The sequence below is a fragment of the Rhodnius prolixus genome, unplaced genomic scaffold (genome assembly GCF_049639745.1).
Source record: "Rhodnius prolixus isolate KJV_2025 unplaced genomic scaffold, Rpr scaffold_12, whole genome shotgun sequence".
NCBI classification, from domain to species: domain Eukaryota; kingdom Metazoa; phylum Arthropoda; class Insecta; order Hemiptera; family Reduviidae; genus Rhodnius; species Rhodnius prolixus.
Genome location: NW_027411635.1, coordinates 11,051,612 through 11,077,825, shown reverse-complemented (window position 1 = coordinate 11,077,825; position 26,214 = coordinate 11,051,612). Strand labels below are relative to the sequence as shown.

The 26,214-nt window shown below is 32.9% G+C and overlaps 2 protein-coding genes across 2 annotated transcripts; both read left to right on the top strand.

The window, feature by feature from the left end:
* The first annotated feature begins 126 nt into the window (after positions 1-126).
* LOC141462028 (UBX domain-containing protein 6-like) lies at positions 127-15,377 on the top strand. The gene is made up of 10 exons (XM_074143595.1): positions 127-455; positions 2,902-2,982; positions 5,901-5,981; positions 7,928-8,175; positions 9,606-9,754; positions 11,722-11,849; positions 11,959-12,201; positions 13,510-13,667; positions 14,225-14,354; positions 15,003-15,377. The coding sequence occupies exons 4-10, from the start codon at positions 7,958-7,960 to the stop codon at positions 15,252-15,254; spliced, it is 1,278 nt and encodes a 425-aa protein (XP_073999696.1). The 5' UTR covers positions 127-455; positions 2,902-2,982; positions 5,901-5,981; positions 7,928-7,957; the 3' UTR covers positions 15,255-15,377.
* A 6,135-nt stretch (positions 15,378-21,512) lies between these two features.
* LOC141461666 (uncharacterized) lies at positions 21,513-23,421 on the top strand. The gene is made up of 2 exons (XM_074142882.1): positions 21,513-21,673; positions 22,872-23,421. Exons 1-2 carry the CDS (start codon positions 21,661-21,663, stop codon positions 23,225-23,227), a joined length of 369 nt encoding a protein of 122 aa, XP_073998983.1. The 5' UTR covers positions 21,513-21,660; the 3' UTR covers positions 23,228-23,421.
* Positions 23,422-26,214: the final 2,793 nt, after the last annotated feature.

Genomic DNA, 26,214 nt, shown 5'->3' with positions numbered 1-26,214 from the left:
AATTTGATAGTTTCAATCGTTTTTTTTATTCACTTCTATAGTTTTCTTTTAAATTGAATCTAAAGACAATTATGAAAGTCAGAGAAATGATTAATAAATTTTAATAATAACCTTCCCATGGTTAGCGTATTGGGTTAGCAAAAGAGGGAGGTTAACATGTATTTACTAGATGTGGCACGGAATGTTAAATTATGATTATTGGACTAATGGATGGATGTTTGTTAGTAAATTTAAGAAATCATTTAATAATTTGGATATCAAAGCTCTTTACAGTATAATTAGTAAAGTTAAAGATCGTTTTTATTTTGATTATCGCGATCTCGAGCTCTCGTTTGATGATCAGCAATTAACTTTATTATCGTTTTGTGTTTTAATATTATTTTTTAACGTTGGCGTTATCTGTTATATCTGGAGAAAGTCTAGGAGAAGTATAATTAAAAAGTTTAAGAAAAGAGGTAAATATTTTCGTTTCAGTATTTCTTTTAAAGTCATGTTAATTACTGCAATGTTGCGCAATTCGCTCCAAGAAATTAATTGAATTCACATCATTTTCAATATTGGAAAATTGTAGGAAGCAACTACTTCCTGTGTATGTGTGTTAGAGGTGCGTCATTCCTGATGAATCGTTAGTGCTGGATGTGCCAATGGCATGAACACTTCATAATTTGCGTAGAAATAGTCTCATGATCTCATTTGGCTCTGTCGAGCTTGGTTTCTAGCAGACTTTCGAAGCTGGTTTAGTCCTCAGTTCGATAGTGTTTATTGCAATATTTCTGGGCATTGATGATCCATTATTCAAGTGGCTATCAATCTTTAAACAGACAAAGCTTCAGTTTTCTGTACTTTGTTCTCACCTATCTAGGTATGTTGTCTTTACTTTTATCTTGAACGCCTTTTTTGCAGTTAGAACAAGATTTTTCAATACACTCTGTATAATACTCAGCAACTTTTCTCTTGAATGGCTTTTGCAGTTGTGGAGACTTTTTATCTTTTAATTTTCTGTCTAATATAGTATTCGTCAATAAAATTCATAAGTTCTGTGAGGTGCATCAGGATAAGTTGGGCCATATTTTTCCTGTTGTTTCGACTTTTTAAGTTGGTAAATCTTTCATTAATTAGTGAAATATGTTTTAGTTAAACCATGGTAAAGTCCAGAAAAAGTTTCATGAAATGACCAAAATAAAAACTCAAAAAATGTGTAGTCAGGTTAATTTTTCGTACTTTACTTGAGAAAAAGGGTAGCGATTCTCTAAAGGTCAGTAATTACATGAACCAGGTTACCGCATAATCTGCAGTTTGCAGTTTTTGAAGTTTCAGCTCAATACAGTTCTGAGTTCTAAATGTCTTGAAAATTACTAAGGGGTATTGAAACTTCAAAATAAACCTGATAAGATTAAGAAGCCCACTAAACTAACCTGTGTTTGTTGGAGGAATTACTAGGAGCGTTCAATAGTTGATCTCTTAAACCAAACCGTAATCATGAATACTTTTTAAAATATCAAAACAGAAAGCGGTCACAAAGGATCAGAATTGTCGAAAAGCTAGGTATTTATTTAAAACGTCATTTCTGATAAAATTTCTAAAGAAATTAAACCCATTAAATAGGTTAGAGCATTCTTATTTCACAAGAATGTAATTTTTTCGTTTCTAAACTCAAAATGTTACAAGAAATTCCATGAATGTTTTCGTAATTTCATTTAATTTCATCACTCATTCATTCATTCATGGTACTACAACATGCGTGGGGTTAGGCCTCCCGTAAAAAAGTTTGCCAGACTGTAGCCAGTCTCGGATACCTAGCAGGAATTACCACCTCCACACCATCCACCCAACGCAATTTCGGGCGCACACGACGCCTCGCAGAGCTTTCTTGGTGCGGAATTATAGCTTGTTACCAATGTGTCTCTAGATTGACAAAGCTATACACGCACTTGTATAGCGACTCACTTGTAATTGGTCATGTAGGTTACCCTGAGGATTAGTGACCATGGTCTTATACTCTTCACGGCCAGTTCCGTTCACCCAGCTGCAACCTGCAGTCTGGAGAAGGTCTCATTCATGGCACGAAAACTCCTCCAGGTGATATTAATATCTGAAGTGTCCGGTTAATAATACTTCCAGCAACCTAATTATCTGATTCCCTTACCGCACCCTCCAGAGCAAGGTTGCAACAGCAGGCAAGCCAGAACAACTTCTAGTGTTAGGCCTTTAAGGGTGGAAAACTCATCAGAGTGGTCGCCGTCGATGCGGACGTGGCAACGTAGATGTAGAGAGCTCATTGTCATCTATGTAAGCTTCACTAGACAAGGAGGAATTTTTATATCCAGCATTACCCTGTGCAATTCTTCCCTGATCACGCTATCGTATGCTGCACAAAAATCAACGAATAGGTGATGTGTCAGGATATTATATTCGCGAGTTTTTTCCTACGTAACTCTTAGATAGAACGTTTGTTCCGACGTTGCCTTCGCTCTTACGAACCCTGTCTCTTCCTCATAGGGTCTAAGTTTAAGGAAAAGAGTTTTGGAGAGGATCTTATAAGCATATGACAACAAAGAGATACCTCTATAACTGAACCCTCCGATGAGGACGAAATTTTTCTGCTCCTGCTTTCTATAGTGCAGTGGAGAAGTGCATCAATCAATGTCCTAAAACAGATAGCAAGATCGGATTTCAACGCTTAGATAGGCAAAGAAGATATTTTTCACCCAACTATTGGGAAGCATAGTCTACATGATAGTTTAAATGAAAATAGTAAAAGAATCGTTAGCAGCAGCATCGCGAGGTTTGGTTGTGTGTAGTCCGGATTAGATATCTGAAGTCCGAGTTCGGCATAGTTTTCATATTTTCCATTGTGGTTAAGCTGTATTTTGTATTAATAATAGCATTTTTTTTTTGCAGCTAAAAGAAGAGTAATAGAAGAATTAAAGAGGTCTGTGGACCAACTGAAATTGCCAAAAGCTCATTCACCTCGAATGTAAGGTGAGATTACATACTTTTGACTTATTACTGCATTTTATTTCTTAAGAGATAATCGTTTCCCCCTCATGCAATCTAATATGTTTTTGTTTTCAAGCTTTAGAATTTCACGTCATTTCTACCCATGTAACATTGAGAAAAGATCGGGAATTCCGCAGTACTAATTCGATGGAGATTACTCTACAGATTGATAGTCATTTCCAGTTTCAAACTGAAAGCAAGTAACTCTTATTGCTTTTGTATACTCCCCTTGATGAAACAGAGATTAAAGAAAAAAAAAGAATCGTCCATCATTGTCCATGAATAAATTATTTGCCCTTTTGTTGGTTCTGCTTCGTTTTTGTAATAAATCTTTTGGTGTAAACTCATACTCATCTTGCCGAGGTGCCTTCATAATTTTTTCAATACTTACTTTTTTCTCCTTTAGTCGATCTCTTGTTCTTCAATCCGTGCTCCTGTTTGTAAAATCTCGTAATGGTGCCTTCTCACGTGTTATTCGGTCAGTCTCTTTGCTGTTGACTCGATATCCTTGCTTCGTAGCATTTCCTGGCTATTCTCGCTACATCCATCCTTGTTTCAATCTCAGCCAATGGTTCTGAGAACTTCATCTTAAGTAATAATATTGAGGATTTACTGATAATGACTGATTCGATCTTCACGAGATTTTCGTTCGAAGAAAACCCATTTCAGTAGCCTGTTAGTGGATCTGCCTCCGTTGTTTCTATGTGGGAGTGTTTATTTATCAATGCCGAAAATATCTTAATCACAATGCCCTGTGGATATTATTCTTTTCATCTCTACATGGAGTGGATACTGCCAGCTCTATACGCCCGTAAAATTCTTTGCATGACAAAACAAGATATTAATGGGTGACACGTGAATATGGCAGACCTGGATACATCGAGAAAAAAGCGCCTAACTTTAAAGCCTTTCATCTTAGTACATAGATTCAGTCACGTGTTACACTTCAATGACTTCTAAAATGAATATTCATTGTGTTCATTTTCAGGTTGGTAAATTAATACTGCTAATAGATCAGTTCAAAAATGAATTCGGATCTTAGAGAGAACCTCATGAGGCGTTGAGGGTTAGAACACAGTTACATTTAATAAAATGTTAACATGCCGTCATAAGACCAATTAACAACTATTTTTGTTATTATAATATTGACTTTTAAATTTTCGTTAGTCTCTGAAGTGAATTTATAGATAATTCAGGAAGGTGAAAAAATAAACACTGCATCACCTTTCAATAATTACCTTCCCTTGTTTAGTGCAAGAACCAGGTTAGCCTATAAGAAGAATAGATGCATTTACAAAATGTATCTCGGTAAGGTAATTTCGGAGTTTTGGGAAAAGGCATGGTTTTTTTTTAGAAGGTTAATACTATTTCTTGTTAATTTTGTTACCAAAGATCTTTACAGTTCAATTGTGAAAGTCAAGGATCGTTTTTATTTTGATTATCTTGATCTCGATCTCCATCTCTCGTTTAGTGACGTGCAGTTAAGGTTATTAAATATTAGTGCTGTCATATTCATTGTCAACGTTGTAATAATTTATTATATTTGGAGAAGATTTTCGAAAAATATAATTAAAAACTTTAGTAAAAGAGGTAAATATTTTCATTTCTTTGTTTTTGACTTTTTCAGCTCTCTAGCTAAAGGAAATTTAATCAGTGCGTGATTTTAATTTATTTTTACCCTTTAAGTATATGTGATGTGCAATTTCCAGGTGCAAAAAAAAATCGTTATTTGCAAATAAAATTAATGAACAGCAGCATTTGCGGTTCAGGTTCAGCAACTCAATTGCAACTAAAAAGCTCATATAAACCCTATTTTGATTCCTAATAGTCTTATGTTTGGTAATGCTTCAATTCTTTTTTCTATATAAAAAAGTTGTTATCTCGAATAGCTAGGAACTATTGCAAATTTAATTAATGCAGTAGAATGAACACTATTTTTTCCCCATAAAATAATTATTTACCACTAAATATAACATTGTATATTTAGAACTTAAAATTAAACAAATGCATTAATTTTCAAAATTTCAGATAACTTCATCTCTCACTATTATCTGTATTGGTCTATAGTTTCTATAATATCAAAATAAAAGTTTGTTTATTAATTGCAATGGTTGGCTTGGGCAAAAAAAAATCCTTAATGACACGTTTTGGACACCTCAGATTTCTTTCTTCATGAACTACAAACGAAGTTGTAAAATTGAAATAGTAATATGATAAAAATGCGTAATAGTTAGTTTACAGAAATAGATACCTGGTTTGTTGAGGTAGGTTTGTAGGTAGTGTTTCTGACAGAAGTACATCATAAGTGCATTTTCGAATATATGATACATAAATTTAGAAATAGAACTTATTTATAGATTAAGAAATAAAATAAAAAAGACAGAAATAATAATGTTAAAAAAAAGGCAGAAAGAACGATTTAATCTGGGGTATTTTTAAGGTGACGGAAGATGTTGCATAGGGTGCGACGAAGCCTTATCTTTTTTGAAATTGATGAAGTTAGGTGGAGATGGTTGCGAACTGACGCAGTATAAAGGCGTTTTGAGTGGTTCGGATGTAAGGTTCTGGAAAAAATGGTCAAGGGTGAGGACGTAAGTCTAGTACTGCAGTACTGGAAAATATGTAGAATGCAGTATTTTCTCTTAAGCGGGCTAAGTAAAAGCAAGCATATCACTGCAAGTTTAAAGTTTGTCAGAGAAATTATAAGTGGAAGTCAAATTCTCTTCACCAACAGATAAATAAGTCATTCATGGTGGATGAAATTCTGAAATCAGTTTGTAATATAAAATACATGCTTGCTATGTCAGATAATATCAGCGATATTATTCGGACTTGCGGATCCAACCTCATTTTAAAAAGGATATTTCTTATTTATAATCTAGCTATTCTTTATTTTGCAGTTCCAAGAAAAAAATTAGAAGACTTAAAGAAGACCGTGGAGGAACTGAAAATTCCAAAATCTCATTCACCTCGAATGTAAGGTGAGATAATATCCTAATTATTTTTACTATTCTTTAAATGAGTCTATCTTGAATCAACAGATCGCAATATGTGAACTCTTACTTGTTTCCGCTAGCAAGCTAAGATTAAGGTTACTAAGGCAAAATCAGGCTCATCTGAAAATTAGACTTCGTTTTTATTGTCCCACTGACATTGGCAAACTCACGAGTGCTTAAGGACTACTACTACGTGTCAGTGAGCTCAGAAAGCTTTATTTAATTTTCTTCCCATAGCTAGTTTTCTCACATGTTTCGCAGTAATTAACCAAGGTGATTCGTTTTATTTTATTAAACCTCATGGTTAATTTTAACTTGTGATTTTTTAAAAAATTTAACCGAACATTTTTGGTAAATATGGTTTCTATATCAATGGAATATATGATGCTGGATGTATACTCTCTAATATTTAAGATTCTTTATTATTTCCATTACATAAAAAGGGAGATATGAAGTTGGTAACAAATTACAGGTTCATCTCTTTTATTGAAATAGAAGCCAAGTGGTTTTCTAGTTTACTTTTGAATATAATTTTTCGCTGACTCTACTTTTATCTTGTAAGTTCATAATTCCAGGCAGGCTTTTAGGAAGGATTATTCAACCATCGACAATATTTTTAGATAAAAATTTAGTAAAACTGAAAATAGATGGTATTACGAAAAAAGTGTATTTGTTTTTTGTTGACATCTAATCTTCTTTCGACTGTGTTTCGCAACATTTGCAATTTTTCTCAGAAAGACTTGTCAAGTGAATTTAGGTTTTTCCTTCTTGAAATTTCCGTCAGAGACGGTACTTCTGAGCTTTACTTTTCTTATAACCTTTTCCATTTTCCACCGCGTTCTCATATATTGCTCTAATTAAACTTATATTTATAGCACAAACTCGTATTGTAAAAAATTCAATCGCAAGAAGGTAGGTCTGGAAGGTTTTCTATGGAGTTACCAGTAAGTTCGATAGTGATCCAAATATTAATAATAACATTGTTACACTTCACCCTGTATCTTGATTACCCTGCATAGATTTTGTATAGGTATTTTTATAACAGTGTAGACAAATTAAAATAAAAATATATTACTATAGGTAGTCAAAGACTTATTTGTATGGAGGGGGGGTTAACCTCTCAAAAACTAATCATATAAATAATAAATAAAATGTACATAATAAAAATAGAATAATCGATTATTATAAAGTATAAAGGACGTTATAAAAGTAAGCGGTTGAGAAGCAGTGTAAATAATGAGTACTAAAATAATAATAATAAGTGATCGTTTGGTTTAGACCGTTGTTATATATTGTCCTAGGGAATTTTGTACAGACCCTGAAGAAAGCAATAAATTTGGCGAAACGTTGGTATGAAAAAAGAAATTTATAACATTTTATTGACCGCATCTTAAAATTCTTTACGATAAATAGTAATAAGCGGTACTTTTTTCCATTACCGCTTCACTGTGTATAAAAAAAAATAAAAATTTAAAACATATAATGAATTTTTGTTTTGTATAAACATAGATCTTGAAAATTATAATAAGTTTTTACCTTAATGAAGATTTTTCCGAGCGATTGCGGAAAGAATATCATTTACAGAAACTGAAGGCTGAAATTATTTAAATTTTTGTTTCTCCACTCTTTATTTAATTTATTTTAAAAAAAAATGTAACTTCAACCAGGCTCCAAAATATTTTATATCTTTATATAGCTATATTACCTCATTAAAGTAGAATATGAAAATTCTAATTTTCTATACCTATTTCAAGACGTTTGTTTTAATGATTAATGAAACCGTTTTCATTTGATTACTAATTGAGGTGAAATTCTTTAAAGTAATAATTGAGAAACAAAAATTTAAATAACATTGAGTGAAAATTAGTAACTAGGCAACAAAAATTATTATTAAATTGATCCATTTCTTACTAGTATTATTTCATTCCCAGGTAGAAAAAAAAATATCCAACTTATCAAATATGACTGACAAAATTAAGAATTTTTTCGAAAAAAGAAGAAAAGAAGGCAAGTTCAAGGGTCAAGGTCATCGTCTAAATGAATCTGCTGATTCTGGAGCAAATAGTAAAGAGCCTACGAAAGTACCGCAAGAAAGAGCCGTACCTTGTGAAGAAGCTAAACAAGCTGGTCTTGCTGCTCTAGCTAGATTTGCTAGCAAAAGTGTGCACCCCGGTTTTACGTTAGTATTACTTTTTTGTGTGATTATTTAGACTAGCTGACTGAAAAAAGTATACCTTACAAAAAAATTACGCCATTTAAACTCACTGTTTGTTTCCTAAGGTTTTCTTGAATTTATTTTAGAATAATTGTGAAAAAAAAGAAGGGATTAGATGCGTGGTTAGCGAGTACTGGATTCCAACACAGAGATCACTGGTTCGAATCCGGCTGCTGGCCCTTAGGTTTTCTCTTCCTAGAAGCTTCTTACAGCTCACTGCCCGGCGATGGAGGGAACTGTAACGAGAGAACACTGTCCGGAGGCCGACAGTGCGCTGAAAGAAGCTCCGGGTGCCGAAAACCTGAGGTGTTGACTCGTCTTATATATATTTATATACATATATACATTTTCGACCTGTTAGCAAAGTCAGGGAGACCTACTGCGCGTATACTTTCATTTTGGTCGGACTCATGCTCACACTTAAACTGTTTGGAATCCTGTTAGAATAAATTAGTTTGTAATTATTACGAAATACAAATATTTCATGCTCCGAACATTACAATCAAGTATGTGGTTTTGTTGGAAATGGCTAGTTTTTCTAGAAGGCAATAAACAAGTAACATGGTGTAACTTTTCATGAGATTAGTGATTGAATGTTTAAACTTTCGTCTATAATTGCGCAGGAAATAGTTGAAAACTGTACAAAACAACAGCTAACCGCACCAAGAAAATATTTGTCGCCAATCAAAATGTGGCTTAAAATGATAATGAGTTTTCAAATTCAGTTAATCTAAATAATTTCTTTTTTGTTGTTTTTAATTATTATTATTATTTTATTTATTTTTTTTAACTTATTATTATTCAGGAGCTAGACTTCCGTCTGCTCCTGTCGTAATAAAGTCTAATTAAATCCGGTGGGAGCTCGTATGAGCTATTGTGAGGCACCACCTTGAAGTAATGCGTAAGTGGTTCCAAGGTGGGTTTCTGTGTCTCTAGGGGAGGTGGGTTTTTTAGTGGGTGAGGGTCCCACATACCGTGAGCATTTCCCCATGATGATGCATAATGCATTTTCCCCCTCCATTAAAAAACAAAAAAAAAAATTATTGTGATCGTGACCAAATACTTTTCTTAACATTGTTCCCGCAGTTACACTGACCCCATTGAAAGTTTTGTATGGGGCCAACACTAATTAACACTTTCTTAATAATTTGATGGAGTTGATTGGTAGATTTAGATTTTAACAGAATAATATGGAAAAGTTTCAATTTAGCATATGAATGAAAGACAACATAACCAAAACTTTATTTTTTTTTCAACGTGTGCCTCAGTGAAAAAAAGGTAGGAAAACTCCTATTGTAAATGAACATTTTAATAATAATTTTTTTAATTTTAATAAGAATAAGAAGTAATTAACTTATTTAAAATGAACGTTTATTAAGTATGAATTTATGCAGGTCATTCGCTGCCCAGCACAGTGCGATGAAGAAAGTGACAATGCCTTCGGATGCCAGCAGCGAGGAAGCAGATCAACCTTCAGACGACCAAACTAGCGTCAAGGAACTAATGGCTGTACAGGGAGTCTACTTTAAGTGCCCGTTAATCGGTGAGTGCAGCTCAAAATGTTAAAAAAATTTAAAATATTATACAAATAAGAAACTTATACAAAGTTTAAAACGTTGATACATAAATATTAATGGTATAATCACAATAACAACATAATATTAATAACAATAATAATTTAAATAAATAATTTTTATTACCTAAAATTGTTTTCATGAAAACTGTCCGGTAGGATAAGGGTATTGGTTTATGATTATCAATAAATACATGAGAAAATCATTCTTTACTTGAACTTATATGTATTATAAGAGAAAATTGTACTGTAACAAATGAAAAGAAAGAATGTGGTATGAACTCTTTGTACGTTTTTCTCTAACTGCAGTTTTCAATTGCCTAAATTCTCTAATACTTTACTATTGTAAGTTTGCTTCAATTTAGGTTCACCACATTAAAAGGATTTTTGAGGAAAGAATGCCAGAATTAATGATAATAATTTCTAACAAAAGCGATCGTTCTGGTACCTGGGTCGCGTTATACAAATAAATTACACGATTGCTGGAAAATATTAATCAAGAGATCGCACTTTTCTATCACGCAGTGTTTTACAAACAAGAAATTTTAGAAATTCATTAACCTTCCTTAATATTAGAAAGTAAGAAGACTACTAATTAGTCTAAAATGGTAAACTAAATTGTAGTGTATCAATCAATCTCCTCCCTCAAAAATAGTCTAAAATGATTTTTTTCTGGGAATTCGTTTCTAACAAAAATTATTGATCTGTAAATTATCGATTCAGTGAAGTAGCACATTCGGTTGATAGATTTTGACCAAAATCTTCAGGGTCTCCTAGTCACTAATTTAAGCAGTACTTTAGATTGCAGAAAACCCTTTAAGTCATTCATAAGGTAGAACTTCATGTAAACTGACTCAACTCCGCGAACTCAAACCAAGCTTCTCCTTTTGTTCAATTTGTTGGTGTGTATCGAAAAGGATATAGGATTATCTTACTGTAATTCGAAATCGGTCTCTAAGAATCCGAAGCATACGAAACTATTTTAAAACTCATTTGGTTGATTTAGTGTATTGTGTTGTCACTTCTGTAAATGCTTTAATGTTGCTCAATATAGCAATTCTCAGTACCATTACAAAGTGATACAACGTGAAAAGAACAAAGCGTGTTCCGAAACTGCTCAACTTTAATCTAAGATCTAACCTTTCTACACATTCATATCAAGTTTTTACTTTCTCTGACCATTCTTAAGAGAAAGTATTGCAATTATGTCCACTTTTAAAAACTGAATTTTCATTGGAAATGTATGTATTCCGATTCTGTGAATACGAAAAAAAAAGGTTTTTGGTTAACAGAATATTTTAAAAACTAAAAATCTCAGAAAGCTTAGACTTCGTGATTCGATGTGGTATCATTGCTTCTGCCTCGGACTTGGCTGAAATCCGTCTACCAGAAGTCAATCAATTTAACAATTTACGTTTTTTTTCGTATTTCTTTTCACAATGATTCCAACGATTTTCCTTAAACCTTGCAAACGACTTTCCCAAAAAAAATGCTTTCATCACTTTTATTTGAAATTTTTTCGAGGAAAATTAATTTTTTAGAAAGCTCTAGGTAACTACTACTATAAACTTCCCTTTAAAGTGCAAGAATTCAAGAATATTTATCACTGCTTCACCTAACTAAGCGGCAGTAGTGCCAGACGTAAATTTTAGTGGTTTTAATGGTTTAGTGGAAACTGGTTACTTTAATCCTTACCACTTTGTATACTTGTAAGACTAATTTTAAGAAACTTGTAAATTAAAATTATAAAAATTAGCAAAAAAGAAAGTCGTGTGAGTTTTTCACTACTTTTTCGCCAATTAACGAAAATCAAAAATATCGATCAGCTATCCAAAAGAACCAATCAGAACACATTTAATACACATACACATATAATGCACATGTATGTGCAAAATACTTCAACGTCTGTAGACTATTCAACAAAATTCACTTTTTAGGACCAGAGATTTTGACGAAAGATGAATGGAGAAAGAAAATTAAGGACTTTCTGTATAAGCAATTGGAAACAGAAAAAGGTTTTATATCATGCTTGATGATACATACTCTCAACAGAAACCGTGAAAAGGTACATTTTTGTATTGATACTTTGGAAGCGGAATCATTTTACTGAATCTTAATTTCTTTCTTGAAATATTCTTGTAATTCTTCAACTTACATAAATTATTTTCTCCCAGGTGGATCAGTGCATTGATACACTTTGTACCTATCTACAAAACATAATACTGCACCCAGATGAAGAGAAATATAAAAAGATTAGGATACTAAATAAAGTTTTTCAAGAAAGAGTGTCTAAAATTATTGGAGCTAGTGAATTTCTCGAGGCTGCCGGTTTTACAAAGGAGTGCATAGCATTACAGTCAGAAGAAGAAGAATTTTACATTTACAAATCACCAACTCCCGAAATCTCTCATTTAGAGGTAGGTAAATTTATCCTAATTTAATGACGGATAAAAAATAATTACAAATTGTGAAAGTTTTGGTATAGTGGTAGCATGGACTTGTAGGTTAATGGTTGTTAGTTCCGATTAGTTAGTTGTGACCCGAAGTAATTCCATATTCCTCCATACTCTCTGGTCTTCACAGTACTTTTCCGGCAGTCATCCTTGATTTTGCTTTCGTGTCCAATTGTTTCTATTACTATGCAATAATTGCTTCCCGCTTAGGCGACGTTATTCTTCTATCTCAGCTTTTTTCTAGCCACTTTGCGTTTGCAGTCTGATGCTTCACGCAACAACTTGTATTGAATCTCCTCTTGGCTGATTCTTGCCACTTGGTCGACTACTTTAATCCATGAGATGGACCAGACGTCCCTGATGGCGCTCCTCTTCATCTGATCCGCATTATAACAACAAAGGTCACCGAGCATACACTGACTATAGGGGTTTTGCATGTCCTTAATTAGATCCTTAACTATTAGCTTGTTTCTCGTGATTGCTTTTTGTACAACAAATGTTCGAAAGCGTTGCTACCTACCAATAAGAGTTTAGCAAAGTTACACACTATACCTTTTTAAAAAATCGTACTTCTTTTAATCTGAAATGAAACTCTAGGCTGCCTAGATCTTGACTTCGCCAGCATAAGTGCTGTTACAAGCAAAGCGTGGGAGTCCAGAGTTTTGGCTTGCCTAACCGTTGATTGTGCCCAGTTTGAACAGATTCTTAAAAAAAAATAACGTAATTTTGACAATAAACTGAAATTTGTTTTCCATATTTTAAATTATCATAACTTTTGAAAAACCTAACCGATTTCAAAAAATTTTTTTTTGTTTTTTTTAGGAGCTTAAATACTATAAAAATATGCAACAAAAAATATAACGTTCCATTGGAAAAAACAAAGTTGTATGCTGGGGATTAAAAAAATGGGTCAATCACTGAAAATAAACTAGACTAAAAGTGATTGAATGCGTGTTTTTTTTTTTTTCGAAATTTCCCGCCGTTAAAAAAAAAAGTGGGTGGAGCATATAACTTTGGTCACCCTGTATATATATATATATACATATATATATATATATATACATATATATATATATATATATATATATATATATATATATATATATATATATATATATATATATATTGAACCAGTAAGTAATGTCCATAGGCCTACTGTGTGTAGTACATCTAAAGTGGAGTTCAATGACGTATTGTCCAACTTCATGATTTGGTTTAAATGTCTTGTTAAAGTTATCATTTTTTTATTTTCCTTATTTTTCTAATTTTTAGTTAATGATTGATTCTCTAAGGAACGCGGAAGCAATTCCGGTAGAGCTGCATAGAAATATTCAGGTTTTGAGACCATTGCAAGCGAAAGTTAGGACCCAACTTCCAGATGATTTTTACGCTCTTACTGCAGAAGAAATAAAACGTGAGCAAAAGAAACGGTAAGTTTTGATGTATGTTTTTACCACTTGAGCTTAACTCATCAATTTAAAATCTTTTATTTAATCAAATTTACATTTTCAATTTGGATATAATAGGTTATCTTTGCTACCAATGGTTACATCTGGCCGCGCAAAATTGAAAAATATCTAATTGAACTAGTATGTGTTGTTTGATTGATGTATTAGAATTGATAAACCAAGTAAATGTACTCTCAATAGATTATATAAAAGCTACTAATAATTTAAAATATCTATCCAAATGTGGAACTTCAGTAATTTCTCATTTTTTAGTATACAGAATACACACACACACACACCAACAAATTTTTAAAAAACTATTTTTTACGACCTAAGGGGTCAAACATTGTACTTATTTCAGGTGAAAATGTAAAATCGTTGATTTGCACAAATGTAATTCCTAATCTTGTGTAAATAATGAGAAAAAGTAAGATACTATCGGATAAATTTAACTTATTAACTAGCATTGCAGATTAAAATAATATCCTAACTTTGGTAGGTTGGCTTCGACTTCTCTTATTTATTTATCTTTATTGCAGATCTGAAAATTTAGAAACATCAATGCAGTTGCGAACGAAGGCTATGAGAGAAAAGGAAGAACTACGAGAAATTAGAAAATATCGGTATAGTCTTATCAGAGTCCGATTTCCGGATGGAACATTTCTCCAAGTAAGTTATCTATCTTTACACACCAACAAACCTTTAATTGAAACACTATTTCATATCTTCTGGGAAGGAGTTAAAGTTTCTTGCGTAGACTATGTGATTTGCTTTCGGTGAGAGAAATAAATTCTCTTGAATCAAATTTATATTTCAAATGGTGTTCGCCCAACTTCTTGAGAAAAACAATCTTGTATATCAGACTGAAGGTCTTTTATCCTGCTTTTTGGTCCTAGTGGAATTGGCTTATGCCACCCGCATGAGGCATAATTTTCTAGCCGACTTTTTAGAGTTGGATTTCTTCCAATCGAGGATCTTGGTTCATTTCGAGATGAAAAATTTTGGGTTGGAATAGGACGCTCACAGTTGATCACCTCTCTCTCTCAATGTCAAGTTCCTCTTTTCTACCGTTTCCTTAACCCCAAAGCCAAGCGACAGCTAGCACGAGGGAGAGATATTTATGATCTGGCTTTCAACGAGTAATTGCTCATGATCGTTTGCAAATTGTGAGGAGTTAGGTAGTCTGTAAACCAAAGTTAGCTGCACACATCGACAACTTGGTGGCTGTAGTATAACATACTATATCAAATGTACTTGAATCTAACAAACCCCTTTTTTAATTAACTAATAATTAATTTTCAATTGTAATTTTTGCAGGGTACTTTTGGAGTTCATGAAAAACTTGGCGTTGTAAGAGATTTCGTCCGTGAGTGTGTGTCCAGTAGCATTAGAGGATTTGGATTAACAACTGGCCTCGGAGTACAGCTACCAGAAACGGAAGATTCTAAGTCATTAATGGAATTGAAATTAGTGCCGGCAGTTATACTTACGTTTGTACCGACTGATGCTCTGCAAACAGAACAGACCTTCCTAACTCATGACTTGCTTCATCAAGCTGTCTCACCGTAATAAAAAATGAATAAGTAATTATCAGAATCAATGTTATATTTACAGTAATTATGACGTGTATTTTTTTTTCGAAGAATCATGTGTTCCTTTATTATTAAAAATAATAATAAATTACAAATTTAATTTCTTCTTTTTTTTAAATCTGATATCATATTTTAGTGATTCATAAAATTTGGATAATCAATTTGCTTTAAAACTACACTTTTTTCAAAACAAAAAAAAGTGAATAAATAAAAATTGAAATAAAAATATAGTTTAAAATTCAAGAGAATAAATGATCTAAGAATTTTTAATACAATTTGCTTACAAAGAGTGCAGTAGCAAGTAAAACTGCTATCTTAACTGCAAATTGTACTTCATTCAAAGAAGTGTACGTTGAACCAATGTGTTAAACATGAATTCTTGTTAAGTATCAAATTAAAAACAATTAGTACCTTAATACATATTGTAGAAAATCAAACAACGTTACATTTCTATTGTATTTAAATATGAAGCAGGAATTAATACGTTTAGTGATGTCAAATAAATGAAATTTTCTTTACATTTTTTACTGTAGCTGTAGTGATATGTTTATCCTACTTAAATACAATTTGAGTGTGAAGCAGGAATCGTTCTTTTTAAAAATTAATACATATTTTCTTTTTTTGTTTGTTGCCGAGATTGAAATACCGTTAAACTTAAATGAATTAATTAAATATGAAACTGGAATTGAATTCGTTTCCTTAAAAAAAAAAACTTTCTATTTTGGGTTACTGTTGTAGAGATATGTTTTTTTAATCCATTTTAAATACGAAAGTAAGTTGAAGTATTTAATGAATTAAAAATAAAATTTAAATTTCTCTCTTAAAATAGTTATTTGCTTAAAAAAAAAATCTAGTAAGCATTTTTTTAATCATTATTAATATATTTTTCTATGTATCTTTTAACAAAAGCCTTAAATGATTAAAAAAATTAAAAATATTATTAAATAAACGAGAACAGCAGTGTTAAATTTTACATGAAAATTCTAGTTAACAAAAACGAAGGATTTTCTAAGTATATGGGATAAATAACGAAATATTTCTGATAAAAAAACAAAAAAATAAACGCCTAGTTCTTTGATTACATATTTTTTGTGCTGCTTAATCTTAATTATAAACGATAATAGCATTTTGTTATTTACATACAGTAACAACCATAATGGTTAAGATGAGTTCATATTTTTGTCCAAAATATACTTACAGTCTAACTGAAAGTTACTGGATAGCAATGTATATTGAAAGTTTTATAAGAACTATAATTCTTTATGAAAATTAGTAAGAACGATGCAGAATGTTAAGGCTGATTATCTTTATACATTCAAGAGACCGAATGATGATTGTTAACCGTTGTTTGGAAAAAAATTATTTATAAAAAATATGACATTTTGCATTATTCAAGACATTCCTCTATTTAAATTTGTATCTAAACATGCTACAACGCTTGATAAGAAGAAAAAACAACATTATTTTTTATGTTACTAGTAACTTGGCTTTTCACTGAATTAAAAAAAATTACTTATTGTTAAAAAAAAATTAAAAAATAGAAAAAAATGCAATTATAAAAGTGGCTGTTAATAAGCGTAATCAGTCAAACTAGTTTTGGTTTCTTTGGGAGTACAGTTACAATGTGTTAATGTATTTGTTCTGTAAAATAAATCAGCAAAATATGAGATTGTGATTATGTGTGCCGTTACGGGATCTCTACATATACATTTATCTAACCAATACTTACTATTCTTATCTCACGCTTGAAATAGCACTGCGTTGCAGGATTTAAGTAAGAAGTAAGGTAATAATCACATTTTTACAATTGTACCAAAACATGTATTGCTGAACTGCTGTGTGCACTGTAGAAAAAAAAAAAAAAACAGAACTACACATTTTAGGCCTACCAAATTAAAAATTGCCGCGTACTACGCCCTTCCTCGGGAGCTCGCTTAAAAGGTGTTTATAATTTTTTCTTAAAAGGTGTTAAAGTGTAAACATAACAATTTAATTTTAAAACAAAGTTGTTTGATGAGGTGGGGTGTGCTTGCTGATTGACTTCAAGTTTATCTTTCTTAACTGTGGCTAGCCGTAGTATAAATTTAACTGGACAGAAATTTAACGTACTTTCTCTTATGAAGTGTGATTTTACTGACTGAAGCAATTACAACTTTCTTTGAAATTGGTATGCTATTAACCAATTTAAATATACCAGTCACTTTTATCTTAATCAGTTTTCCTGGAGATGGCTTTTTTTGTTGAAGGGTTCTTAGGGAGCAACAATTTAAGCCCTCCTCCTAAGTACACTTGAGAACATAAACAGTTCCGCCGTGTTTTAAAGTTATTTATCGCTAGAACAACCACAACCTTAAGTGGTTTTACGAGAAATTTTATTTCTCTCTTTTAGTTTGTATTTTCACATGTTTTCGATAGTGACTCCACCAATATGTCAATAAGTTTGGAATTCTATTTGTTTGTGTAATTATCATTTTTCAGTTTTTCAGGAACAATTTTTCGGAACCAATTGTTTTGTTTGTTTTGTGGTCGAAAGATGTAATTTGAAAACATACGTATTTGGCGGTGACAGTTGCGCTGAAAGTTGTGTATAATCAGTTTTCTTATATAACACAGTACCTTATGACAGCCAGTAAAGGCAGCGGCTGTTAATTTTCGAAAGAAAATGTTGAATCGCGAGAATGCAACGTACACTTAGCTAAGGAGTCCAAAAAGGTCACGTGGATTAAAGTAGTAAGGATGAGTCGATCAAGTGGCAAGAATCAACCAAAAAGAGATTCAATACAAGTTGTTGCATGAAGCATCAGACTGCAAACGCAAAGTATCACCATCTTTGTATTTAAATTTAAATACCTTGATTTTCTTGGATCATGAGCTACGGTAGGGTATGTATACGTATGAGATATAGTTTACTTACATGCATATATATATATATATATATTTCTTCTTTTTTTTTTTTATTTAAGTTAGAAAAATTAATGTGCGTGAAAAGTAAAGTTAAGCAATGCCTGTCCTTTCAGACAACCATTACGTCCAACAACTTCCAAATTAGGTGTCGGGAGGCAACTAGCAAGCATACTTTACTATTAAATTCTCATATTAACCATTCAATAAATTAAAATTAACTAAAAGCATAGACCGGGAATCAGTCTAGTACTAAAACACAGCTTTGCGGACCTCGCCTGACACCGCTCGGCTATCGTAGCGCCTAGTCAAATAGAATTCATATCTGATTTTTACATTTGTGATGAAGTGTCTGATACCGAAGCACTATTTACTCAGTCTATGGCTTCGCGGCAATGATGGCCTACCGCTTAATAATTTTTCAAAGAACATTGATTTAGTGGGGTTTCAAGGAAGTTCTGTAAGAATTTCGTGTAAATGTTTAAACCAGTTTTTTTATTTTAGATCCGGCCCACCAAGCTGCACACATGTTAGGCGCCACCTAAAAGGCCTGTAGTATCCTTCCTTTACTTTTATTTATTTATTCTTAAGGCAGCCTTAAGCTTTATAACAATTTGTATATACACTAGGCTAGGACATTAAACGGATAAATTTTATACATGAACAATTATGCCTGAACACTAAATTGATACAGTTTAGTTATTAACTAAATTCACTGTCTGACCCTCAAGAATTTATCTTCAGAAAAATCGAAGTCAGTTGTATTTCTTTGCGACTTCTAAAGACGTTGCGCAGGTACTTAAGTTCAGGAGTTTAACCCCTTAATGCACAGTATTTTTGAAAAAAACCGCTATATTTTATACGATTAAGTAAGTGTTATAGCTTGCAATCCCATGTAAATGATAAATATCAATAAAACGATTGTTTTTCTTTGCTTTCACATTATTTTCAATTCTCGATTATATTCGAGTGTGAAAAATTATAGCAGCATAAAGTACAACGCCGCTCGAATTATCTCGAGTGTGCACAGTTTGGCCAATTTAGCGCGCTCGAGTTAACTCGAGCGTGCACGTTAAGGGGTTAAGGGATTAAGAACTTCTAAAAAGATTGTATCCAATATTTTATTTATTTATTTTTTAGCTTTAGAAGTAATATGAAAGTTAAATTCAAAGAATTGTTGAATAAATATTAAAAGATTAATTTTTTTCATTCAAAGAAAAGTCAACAAGCAGTACCAAATATTTAGTACCAAGGTATTAGTCATTTCATTAGGTAAATCATGCACAACATTACATTCCTTCGCTTCATTCCATATTCCCGTTTGTTTTCTATTTATATTATACTGTGATTACATTACTTCTATTTAAGGATAGTAAGAGAAATATTTTATGTACAGCATCGCAACACATGAAAGGTACATCTATGAGAAATTTTGAATCAAATGGCATCTCATTCATGAAAATCGGATCGAGTTCACTTCAAAATGTTATTGCCAATGTAGTTTCTTGTTGAACAATACACTGATTCGAGGGGGGCCTCTGATATTAAAGGTCCATTGAATCCTTCCCATTTTCATAGTCTAGTGAAAAGCACAAGAGAGCTCTTCTTGAAATTGTTGCACAGGCCATGTTCATGGGACAATCCTGATACTACTTTTTGCGTCTATTTTATTATCTAAACCAAAATAAACTAAGAAAACCAAGGTTTCCACTTCTTAACAGGACTTCTCCAACATCAAAGTACTCGTACATCAGTGGGTACCAACCTTTTTACATTACAATCTCTAGTCTCCTCTTCGTCTTCACTTTTACTACCAACCTACTATAAAAAACAACATACAAGCCTGCATCTCATACAGAGGTCCCTGTCCTAGGAAAGTTCTCAAGAATGTGATTCTGGAGCAACTTTCCTAAAAGTCACATCTGTAAACAATAGCTAGACATCTTCTCCTTTAATTTTAGTTAGGGCTTATGGCTATCCATAGAAATGTTCTTTCTGAACCGTTTCAGAGGTGCAGAGTTCATCTCTTAAGTTCCCACATTGATTCCTCCTTGCTTGTGTTTTTTATACCTGATTTCTTTCTTGAACTCCATCTTAGCTTTCCTATAAACTTACCAATTATATTCGAGTCCCTTCTATGAGCCTCGCTTTTCAGCCTTCTAGTTTTTGAATTTGATTTTTGTAGCTGGTGCAGCCCAACCATTTTAATTGAGTTTATTCATTGGCTGTTAAGGACAGGCCTGTTTAAATGGTAAACATGTCTCATTAAAAGATACAACCTTGTCATCAATTCTCAGTTTTAAACACGATTTCCGTCATGAGTTTCGTCTTCGTAACCAGACACTTAAGGATTGCAACCGTTGCCGGCCTAAACCGTTCAATCCGTTTTCATTGCATTTCTCCAATTGGTAGACTGTACATTAAGTTATCCAGATTCAACCGTATGCACCAGAGATCAGTCAACATCACATACTCCAGCACTTAATTTTCTTCAGTAATATCAGTAAATTCATTTCAACTTTTACCTACAAATGTAGGTCTCTATCTCTAGTAAGAAAAATTGTACCAATACTCGTCAAACACTCTAGAACCTCTGTTTACGTACCCTCCCATAGCTCATGATCCAAGAAATTAAGGTATTTAAATTTAAATACAAAGATGGCGATATTGTCAGATTGTCGTTGCGCAAAAAAAAGAAAAGAAAAAGATGTTACAAATACAAAATCTATAAATCTTCTACTTTCACAGGACGTGATGTAACGCTATTGTATTAATCATAAAAGTATGTTTTTTCAATATTAGTAGGAGTGGATGGCAAGTATCTATATAGCTTGTAAGTGTAACGCAAGGCACCAAGGCAGCCAAGGTTGTCAAACACGATTGAGTTGTTATACAGAACAGTTTCCTGGTAGCTTTTCCAAACCATTTAACCTGAATGATTTCGGATTCCTTTGAATAACTTTTTTGCTTTTAAATTGCTTAAATTGGGAATTTTTAGTTTATATAACTGATGTAATCTCTGGTAGAAAATAAATTTATTCATGTCGTAATCTAACACATATATTTGTTCTTTCTCATGATTACTACATTATTACAAAATTATGTGATCTTAGTTGGGGGCCACCATTCTGAAGACTGGATCTTATAAATAAATCGATTATCAACAATAAAAGAATTTTCAATCACTCACGGTTTAAATTACATAATTATTATAATTTTTATGCGTGCGAGAAACAGATACTTTGCAGACTTGCTTTTTTTTGTCATAAACCAAGTTATTCGAGGAATAGCTAATGATGATTCGATTGCAGTTTTCCAATTCTGTAATGTAACCTAGTCAGCGTTAGTATCAGTTTAGCGTTATTTAGTAGTTGAGATTGGCGCTGTTATGTGGACTCGTTGGACATCTGTCAATTTTTATCTTAACAACAACTCTGAGTACAGTGTATTTATAGTTACTGCCCACTAATTAATACGATAAAATGTCTAATTATGGTGAATATTATTTCTTTGAATTTCATACATACTTAATTTATAGATTAGCATTTGGCGCTAAAACCATTATGTTTCGTATTTCATACAATGGCTCACGGTGAAAATGATGCAGAGGCGTCTGCGCAAAAAGGGTTATCAATTTAAAATATTTTAGAGAATTTCAAATATTTGTTTATTTGCGTCCACCAGTGATTAGCAGGTTCAATACTAATAACATTAAACATACATAAAATAACAGAACGTTCACTACAGTATACCTTTTGTTGTTTTGATCGTAATCAGGCTGTTTCTGATTTCCCTTCTACTAAGAAAATACTTGTACACCGAAAGTTGTATTTATTTTTATGAACAGTGTACCGGGTTTATGGAGAATATATAGAACAAGTTTTCTTTGAAGACTTGATGTAATTGCCGAAGGCTAGTGATAAATTTAGGCTACATTACTGAGCATTTTTAGGCAATTACTGCCTAACCCAGGACCTTCAGCGATATGTTGGATTGACTCAAACATGATGGAGCTAAAGTCTGCCATTGTCCTTGATAGTTGGGAGCTAAAGTCCGCCATTGTCGTTGATAGTTGCATCGTTTAGCATTTCCCGGCAATAAAACCTTGATTGAAATTGATAACGGAAAGCAAATTATAAACCTTAATGTCTCCCAGTAGTTATTCAGCTGTGTGCCATAATCGAGTAAATCTTGTGCGATTGGATTGATTTAAACTCTTCATTATTTAGCTCATCCGCATAAACTCATTTTCACGTGGAAGAAGTGATAAACCCAATGTAACGTTTACATGGTAAACACACGGTATTGTGTATTTTATATGCCCAACGTAAACACTCCTCCAAAGAAATGAATTCAACGGGTGACAAGAAAAGGCCACTAAGGTTTCACAAGCAAACTTCTTCCATATAAGAATTTAAAGTTAATTTTTTCCGTGTCTTGTGGAGTGGCCTTCCAGTTGCTTGGCTTATCCTCTGGTATTGTAGTTTAACGAACATGTATACTGATTTTTCAAACACTCATACAGTACACAGGGCCTGCAGAGATTATGTTTACTACTTTTAGGGTTAGACAAACTTGAGCTCATCTCATACACCCTTTTACATTTAGTTTCATTTAGAAAAAATAAATTTTCTTTTACACATCCTATTATTTGAATTATGCCAGAAATTGAGGCAGGTGCTTGTTGTTTCAGATTTAAGAAAAGAGGTTGTTAAGTGTCCATTTAACCCAAACCATACAGTATCCCGTAATCGCATCGTGTATCACATTATAAAATGCAAAGAAAGCTGTAAAAGTAAGAAAGTACGTTGCCCATATAATGCTACAGAATACATTGAGCCAGAAGATATGGTAAATCACATTGGAGAGTGTCCTTACCGGGTACGTTATCTACTGAAAGTACATGACAGTGTTCCGATGACACCAGAAAGAAAAAAAACATTTGAACATAAAGGTGTGCCACATAGCGACGAGAATTGGGGCATCGATTCTCCTAGTGAAGACGAAGATGACCAAGAGACAGATAAAAGGAATCCATTACATCGATAGCCCAAATAAACGTTATTAAAAATGTGGCTATGTCCGCAGTGCTGGATAATATCTTTGATTTTATCATATTAGCACGCCTATTTCTTTTATCGTTTATAGGGCTACAAGAGATATGCGTGATTAGACATATCAAATTAGTGTTATTAATTTTTTTGTACAGGAATGTATGTTATGCAATAAAAAAATTAAAAATATTCAACTTTTTTATGTTCACGTTTTTGTTGTCTTGTCCCTGGCTCTCAGTTTTTCCATGCAAGTTGAAGAAACCATACTTACGAAGTTCTACATCACATTATATGCAACAATGAAGTGCATGTAAAGTTTATTGAAAGAGAAGTCAGTGGTAATATCCCTAAAAATTGTTTTTAATTTCTACTGTAATCGCTTGGTCATTGAGGTTTGCTGAGAGGATTCGGGTCGAAGAACTGTGAACCAAAGGAGGTATTTTAAAAATTAAAACGTTTAGTTTCGGTCTAGCTTCTGATCAAAGTATTTTCCAATCGGTAATTGACTGTAATCAAAAGCAGATTATAGCGCCGTATATTTTGATTATATCTTCAATAGAGATTCTGAACATTAGTCATTTTCTATTGTGAAAAAAGTCCTTTCTGAATTTAAATGTCAATTCAAGGTAAGTGAATTTTTTACGAATTCATACCAATTACATAGTCAAGCCTTAAAAAAGGCCTAAGTATAAAGCTGATAAATTATCTACCCCTTCTATTGTTCTCCCAGTGAAGACGGCGCTGGGCTTATATTGCCAATATATCCAGCCGAAAGAGGAAATTCCTACCAAAATTTTTAACGGGCTAATACTTCGGGTTTAGGGCTACGATAGACACAATCGGAAGGGTTAAGGGAAGAAGGAATACGAACCACGCAGAAAAAGTCACTTTTCGAAGATGGAACATGGTTTTTGACGAAGAATTTTCAATGAAGAGGAGCTTTGAAAAGTGTTACAGTGCTATGATTAGGAAACGAAATGGAATATGCAGCCACTAAAAGCTGCAAAGTGTTGGGTTGAGAGAATGGTAAATAGAAGCTACTTGACAATTGCCTCCGCCTGACATGATCCATACTTTTAAAGAATGGAAAAATTTGTACGGATCCAAATTAGCTGATAAATGTGACATTATTTTACAAAGTTAATTAACGACCTCTTCGAGAAAAATGTGAGGGTGGTTTTACAATGGATCCCCAGCCTTTGCGACCTCAGCGGGAATGAGAAAGCTGACCAACTCGCTAAGCTGTCAGCAAATATGACACAGCCTGAAGGGTCCATTCCTTTTGAGATCACAAGGCGAATTTGCCGGACAAAAGCCAAAAAGAGAACAGCGGAGTTGCACACCACATTATCAGAGGGCAAACGATGGTCTATCTTGAGGGACAATGTGCTGCAAATAACCTGCCACGGAGCGTAGCGGTGGCCTGTTCTCGTTTGATCACTGGACATGATTACCTGCAGGCACACTTATTTAGGATCGGGGTAGTTAACAACCCGAACTGTGTGCTTTGCGGGGCGGGCTCATGACAGGAGATAATCTTTTTGAGTGCGAAGCCCTGTTCCATTTGCCTGCGAGAAATACTTACGAGCTCTCTTCAAGAGCTAAAATATATTGGGCTGCGAGACATCTAATGGCAGAGCGCCAATGATGTATGGCATTGGTAAAAAAAAAAAATTATTTTTTCAAAGTTGAAAACCGTTTCACTATTTAGGTATTTACCAGGTTAAAATGGTTCAAACTAACTAGAGCGCAAATACTGTTCCTCACCAAACTAATACTAACATTCAGGACTGCTCTTATGTAGGCTGGCTCCTTTAGGAAATTGTGATAGGCGCAATCCAGAGAAAAATGTTGTCTTGCTGTAGATATGATGATATCAGACCGTAATATGTTTAACGAAAACTTAGTTTAAAAAGTTAAATATAAGGGTTGATTAAACGCCAAAAGGTACACAAATCAGCAAGTACCCATTATTTCATTAATATTTCATTGAAATCATTTAAGTAAGTTAGCTGCATTAGTTCTCATTTATATTGTTTAGAATTTATTTGATGTGTCATACCGTAAAGTATGAAATTTCAACGAACTTGATATCCTCCAAAATTAAACCTTCTATATCTTATTGACTATTATTACTAAAACATTGCAATTTATACCAGTTATAGAGCTAACTTTTCCCTATAATCCGGTAAAGATTCATTGAAATCTGAACAATACGAAAAGAGATACATAAGTTTGAAATTTGAACGAACGTTCTAGTGGTAATAGTTAATTCTAAATTCAACCGTCTATATCTCAATAACTATTAACACTAAAGCGTTGCCATTTATTCAGTTGAAAAGCTAACTTTTCTCTACAATTCTGTAAAGAATTCATTGAAATCTGAATAATACGATGGGAGATACAGAAGTTTAAAATTTCAACTACTTGCAAGACCTCCAAAATTTAACCTTCCATTTCTCATTAACTATTGCCACAAAAACAATGCAATTAATATCAGTTACAGAGCAAACTTTTCTCTACAATTCGGTAATTAATACATAGAATTCTGAACAATAAAAAGCACATTTTAAACACTTCGGGTCAAGTCGACAGTAATTTTTAGTACGGCCGTATTGTCGGATGTTTGTGCCTTAGGGAATGTGGGATGACTTTCTTCTAGATACAACTGAGATTACGGGTTTCGCCTCAGTCGTTTTTCTAACTTGAACCCTCCCTCTTGGCAAAGTAACTTCAATTTCCCAATGAGCTAGCTGGTTAAAGACAAACCTTTGCTAAAGCATTGTTTTAAATCCTATATTTGAGTGTAACCTAGTTTGGATTTTTTTGGTAATATGAGTCTATATCGTTAATATTATGTTCATTGGAGTAATTGCAAATTAAGAATTTAGTTTCTATAAGTTAAAAAAGTATAGTTTTGTTAATAATTGGGAAAGCTAACTTTTAATGATATATTTTAATAAATTGCATGACATTTGTACG

What these genes read in the sequence shown, in the direction of transcription:
- LOC141462028 (XM_074143595.1), top strand. Translation starts at nt 7,958, where the DNA reads ATGACTGACAAAATTAAGAATTTTTTCGAAAAAAGAAGAAAAGAAGGC. An exon ending in CTTTAAGTGCCCGTTAATCG is followed by an intron (nt 9,755 to 11,721) that starts GTGAGTGCAGCT and finishes TTCACTTTTTAG; the next exon opens with GACCAGAGATTTTGACGAAA. An exon ending in AAACGTGAGCAAAAGAAACG is followed by an intron (nt 13,668 to 14,224) that starts GTAAGTTTTGAT and finishes TCTTTATTGCAG; the next exon opens with ATCTGAAAATTTAGAAACAT.